The following is a 5,917-nucleotide window of genomic DNA, read 5'->3' as shown; positions in this document are numbered from 1 at the left end:
ATCGCCAATCTCCGAAAGTGCAGGCGAAGAGGGCTCACACTCTCACACCAATGGAATGTGAAGTCATTCGCCAAGAAGCCCGAGCGAAACCAGATCGCGCACAGCAAGCTGTAGCCCGCCCGGCAGCTCTCTCGGCGAGGGAGGAGTCTCTGGCTGAAGCCAATCCACCAGTCCGCGAGGTATGGCCGGATCTGTGGCAGCAAATGGTGGTGATCTGGCCATCGAACGCGCAAGCTCCCTTCCCGTCAGAGAGCAGCTCGGAAGAGAAATGGATTCTCACAGCGAAAACGGAACCGACAAAGCTTTTGCATATGGTGCAGAGATTCGCATTTCCAGATGAATTGATGGCGAGTTTAAGCGACAAAATACTCATGGAATGGACAGCGCAATGGAGACGGGATTGTGTGCTGGCGAGTCTCATCGCGTACCGCAGTAGATCAGACGACAGAGGAACACTCAAATGGCTAGATGATTGGAAAGCACGCTTTGCTAAAGCACCGCCCCACAACTTGGCCCCGTTAGTGGATAGTCGTGATGACTGAGTCAAGTTACGCAGCAGGGGTTACGGACAAGATGAGATCCTCAAACTATGTGACGTAGGCAACAAGCGCCGGCTGGCCCAGCATCTCATGTGCGCCCTAATTTTTGAAAAAGAAATTAGAGCGATAACAGCACGAGAATCGGACAGTGAGAACGGTGCATTGACGCGGCTCAAACGACACTTGTTCGCACTGCGGACAGTGTCGGAGTTCCATACTGCGTATTCAGCGGATAACAACTAGGTGGATTGGTATGCCCTCGCGCGCTACTTCTCCACGGCCCTGGAGCAAGGGGGGCCAGAGCGCGGCCACCCATATTAAGGGTGGCAAGGAGCAGCAGCAACCTCAAGCACGGGATAAGAGTGGGGTGGCTGCTGGGAACGCCTACGGGCGTCTACGCGCACTGCGCGAGCCGGGGCTCGGCGCAGGGAGGAAAAGAAAAGGAAGGGTAGGGGAGCAACGGTTCCAGATCCAGAACGTGAGAGGCTTCAAACAAGAGAGCCCAATGAGTTGGCTTCGAGCCTGGCGAAGAACGCCAGTCCGAGCAAGACCTGTGGCGTGGTTGCTGCAGGAAACCCATGTTAGTACAGACGAGGAGGTAACAAGGCTGAAGGAGTCTTGGCAAAGGCTGTGGGGTCAACACAACAATCCGGACGCACCTCTGCTCTCGTATTGGAGTGTTAATGCGTCCAAAGTAGGAGGCGTAGCGATCTTCCTGGACCCAGACCACGCAGAATTAGCAAAACCATGGAACACGGCAGAATGGAGCGCCAGAGCCATCGCTGTACGCATCGCCGGACAACTGCTAGTCAACGTGTACGCCCCCAACGCCCCAACGGAAAGGGAATCGTTTTTCAACAGAATTCGGGGTTGGAACTGGCCCAAAGAGGAAGTAATACTAGCAGGGGATTTTAACTGCGTACAGAGTCCGCCACTAGATCGCATGGGGGGCAGACGCAGCCCCAAACCGGAGAGCAGGGCTCTACTAGAACTAATCACTGATCTCGACCTGGAAGACGCCGTCACCCTGGAAGGCGAAGCAGGAACTGATGACGCGGACCCAGACCCGACGGACTTTTATACCTATTGGGGAGCGGGCAGCGCCAGTCGGATCGATCGCTTTTACGTACCGTCAGCTTGGACGGCAGATATACAGTGGGTGGAAGCTCGAGAGCCAGAAGCACAGTCCGATCATCAGTGTGTATGCCTGTACCTGCAGCATGACAGGATACAACCGAAGCAAGGAAACAGGTCAACACGGCGTGTCACGTACCCCATCCGGACTTCTAGACACACTGTGTTGCAACCGGAACTCGTGAAGGAACTAATAAAGCAGGGAGTGGGCTATCAAGTCACGAGCAAGTCATGGGACCACGCGGCCGAAGGTTTGTGTACGCAGCATTAGGATTATCCAAAAGCGCGAACGCAAGCGTAGAAAACGAGTGAAACAACGGTTGAAAGCCCAAAAACAGGGCCCACCTCCTCACCAGGCGGGACTTCTTACAAGTAAACGAAGAAGATGCTCGTGAGGAGCAGCTAGTACGGCTAGGTCAGCGCCTGGAACGGACAATGGACCAACTGCGTTGGAATTTTTAGCGGATCTCCAACTGGGAGAAAGATCAATCCATTGCTGAGATTCATCACCTCCATGGAGACCGATTTCACAGAGAAATGAAGATAGCAGACAAATTTGGCTCTGAATGGAAACCAATCCTCGGAGTAGTTCACAGTACTGTTCCTCAAACAGACCGCAGGAGGAATTCGACAAATTTGTACACATTCCTGGAGATCGGCAGATAACTCCGCAACAAAATGGAGAATTAATGGCTGAAATCACGATTGATGAGGTACTCGGGGCCATTGCCGAACTCAAGCGACACAAAGCGGCCGGCCTAGATGGGCTAAACAATGACTTCTTCAAGGACGTTCAGCCAGTCCTTGCTCCAGCAATGGTAGTGATAGGAAACGAGTTGCTGGCGGGAGCGGAACCGCCTCCCTCCTTCCTGGTGGGTTTGATGATTCCTCTTAGGAAGAAAGGAGACTCGGTAGATGCCATGGACTTCAGACCAATCTCACTTCTACAGACCGCGTACAAAGTCTTCATGAAAGTAATGGCGTGCAGGATGCAGAAAGTCATCGGCAAACCGATCGGCGACTCACAACAGGAATTCGTGCACGGCCGACAGATGATGAAGACCGTCATGATGATGCTGGCTGTGACCGCCACGGCTCGAGGAGAGCCGGAACTCTCGGCATTGTTAAGTCGAGTGATTCTCCTTCTCGACTTCAGAAAAGCTTATGATACCGTCTCGCGGGAATTCCTGTTTCTGGCGTTACTAAAGTTTGGATTTTCAGTAGATTTTGTGAGTCTCTTACGGCGGCTGCATAATGGCACAACGGCAAGATTTTTTGTAAATGGAGAACTCTCCGAATCGCAGGCAGTTGTCTCGGGTATTCGTCAAGGTTGTCCAGTAGCCCCGTTATTGTTTATAATAGCGGCGGAAGTATTAGCACTGGCGATGAAGCAGGACACCACACTGCAAGGGCTGGAAGTCCCAGGAACAGGAGGACAGCGGCACTTATTCTCTGCGTTCGTAGATGACTCGACAGTATTCCTGCAGCACGCTCACCAGATCCCTAAAGTAATGAATATCGTAGAGCGCTTCGGTCAACTCTCGGGTCTGCAGGTGCAACCAGCCAAAAGTCAGCTCATCTTCTTAAACAAGGCGATCGAAGAACACCAGTTCTTCGGCCTACCGGTCCTTCAACGAGATGACACCGTCCGATATTTGGGTTATCAAGTGGGCACTAAGCCGTTGACAAACATCAACTGGGCAGGCAGGATTCGCAACATCCAAAGACGGTTAGCGATGGCAACGAAGTTGGGAACAAGCATCGACCATCGGATCACCATCCTGAACGTCATTATGCTTCCCTCGGTTCTATTCACAGCAGCGGCCTTCGACATGCCTAAATGGGCAGACAAGCAACTCAGGAATCTGCAAAAACAATTTCTGTGGAGGCATGCAACGGCAACAGAGAGTACCCGTCACAAGGTCGCTCCAGGCCTAGTCTTCGCACCTAATCAGGCAGGAGGAATGGGACTCGTCTCAATCCCGGTGGCGTGCAAGACCCAGAGGGTAAAACAAACGATCCTCTGGCTAGTCCAACGCAAAGACTCGTATTGGCAGGCGTGGAAGCATTGGATGTTCCGAGGGACATCACTTGCTTGGAAGAATACACTCACGCCCAGAAACAAGCTCACACGATCCTTGCACTCAGCAGGAGTATCACCAGGAGACAAATTACACCAGCTAGTCGTTGAATGTTTTCAACCCACCGCAGAGCTGGAAGGCGAAGCTATACTGGAATACCAGATAGCAATAAATGAACTAGAACTGGAATCAATCAGTTGGACTGCAGCGGGGACGTGGATCATCGAGCTACCATGGGAGCTCGGGTGTACACAGCGCGAAATGAGTACACAAGAAGAACTCTACTGGCCGGCGTACACGTGGAATGACAACCCGTGGATTGTCGATAACGTAGGCAGAACCCTGAGTGCCAAGAAGCTCAACCGAATCCAACCTTGCACGTTGGAAGAGCTTCAGATCACACGAATAAGCTCGAAAACGTATTCCCTCAGCATACCGGTCGCTGGGGAGGAGGAGCACCAACAGGCAAAGCTACGGAGGTGGGGTCTGGCGATCTTGATGAACGCCCCGGTCGTACCCATGGGAGCAACATTGGCAATTACGAAAGAGCTCACTTTACGACACCCGCCAGAATTGGAAAATTAATATCGATGGGAGTTGCAACCGGACGGCCTGCAAGAGGCACGGTCGTCGTGGGCTCGGTGGCGGGAGCCAGTATCACCCTGGAACATCAGAGCAACGGACTGGCTTGGACTCTAGTTGGAGCAGATTACGGAGGAGAAGGCACATCAGCAGACATACGAGTGCTTTCAGCTTTAAAATATACTTGATTTTTGTAAAGTCTGTACTGTCCGATCTGATCTGTCGTGGAGCTGAAAGTGGAAAGTTGTATTGGAGGTCCCCCACAGCGGCCGAATCCGCGCTCGTTAGCGCTCTAGGCTTTTCCTACTGTCAACAACTCGCATATATCTAAATCATATGGCCTAACTCGCAGTATTGACGGCGCTAGAGCACTGTAAGTGGGTGTCCGATGTGATCTGTCGCGCAGTGTAGTAATCAACCCTGGTACACGTTTTTAAAAAATGTTTGCTTTAAAATATGATTTGTGCCAGATTAAGGATGTACATGTGAAAATGACCCTCAAACCTTCTTTTTAAATTTCAGTAAATTTAATTTTGTAAATAACAATAACCACGAGGTACACTCCTGGACACAATTATACGGCCACCTCGTCGAGTGCCCATAACTCATTCAATTTTTATTATTTGACGGTGCGGTTTTCACACAAGTTGCAAAACATGCTTCAAAATAGCAAGGATGTGCTAACGCTCGCGGTTTTGTAGGCTCACAAACAGTACAAAAAAAGAGATTTGTCAAGCTGGACACAATTTACAGCCACCATCATTGCCTGTAATATTGATTCTGGATCACTGATTTTATGAATTTTTTCGAGTCCATCGATGGAATGACTACTGTAGATGCTGAGAAACCAAGCGTACATAGTGTTGCCCGATTCGAGGCCGCGAGTCGTCGATGGCATGGCGAGAGGTTCGGAATCGTCGGTTGATTTGCTTGCATCATTGATCCAGATATTACCCAGCGGTCAGTGTCACTACTGACTCAGTGGCCACCTTTACAAATAGTGTGCGTTATCAGGTGATACGTCCTTCTGCAAGAATTCAGGGGTTGTGTACTCTATTGTTGCGACAAGGAGCATACCGCCTTACCCCTCTCATAACCGACGTTTTCTCATTGCCGACAGACCATATTAGCCAATAGAAACCTGAATGGAGTTCATATGTTGTGAGCTTCTGCCCGCACTAAAACGCTACACCGACACCGCTAAAACGGAGCTGACACCCACTTGTGATTCTGCTTCGTGTCGACATCGAACATCTTGTATTTTCAGGTCTGTTATGGGGCGTCAGTGCACCACTGGTACGGGTAAGAAACCAAAAACTTACAGCCGCACGTCATTTACCTACAAGCACAAGCTGGAAGTGCTTGTTTTTTGGACGTAATTCATGACACTGGTAAGGCGATAGAGAAGTTTTATCCATCTGTGACTGACCAAGGAGAACGGAGAAAAAGGATGCAGCTTATATCGGACTGGAAGTCGTCCCGGGTCCTCATCGAACTGATGTGCTTACAAGGAAAGGGTCACTATGAAAGGGCGCGCAAACTTGGCGACGGTACCATTCTCCCGGGACGGCGCAGAAGCGT

At 50.9% G+C, this 5,917-nt stretch overlaps 1 protein-coding gene across 1 annotated transcript in view; it reads left to right on the top strand.

The window, feature by feature from the left end:
* Positions 1 to 5,610: 5,610 nt before the first annotated feature.
* The window catches only part of PITG_09545 (uncharacterized protein), a gene marked incomplete at both ends in the record, with an annotated part of 2,413 nt that continues 2,106 nt past the window's right edge, over positions 5,611 to 5,917 (top strand). Inside the window, 2 exons of the mRNA XM_002903133.1 lie at positions 5,611 to 5,638; positions 5,848 to 5,886. Of these exons, the coding sequence (XP_002903179.1) occupies positions 5,611 to 5,638; positions 5,848 to 5,886 (67 nt within the window). The remainder of the gene's footprint in view (positions 5,639 to 5,847; positions 5,887 to 5,917) is intronic.

This window comes from Phytophthora infestans, genomic scaffold (genome assembly GCF_000142945.1).
Source record: "Phytophthora infestans T30-4 supercont1.15 genomic scaffold, whole genome shotgun sequence".
In the NCBI taxonomy this organism is placed as follows: domain Eukaryota; phylum Oomycota; class Peronosporomycetes; order Peronosporales; family Peronosporaceae; genus Phytophthora; species Phytophthora infestans.
The sequence above is the reverse complement of the archived record's forward strand: the minus strand, read 5'-3'. Positions and strand labels throughout refer to the sequence as shown.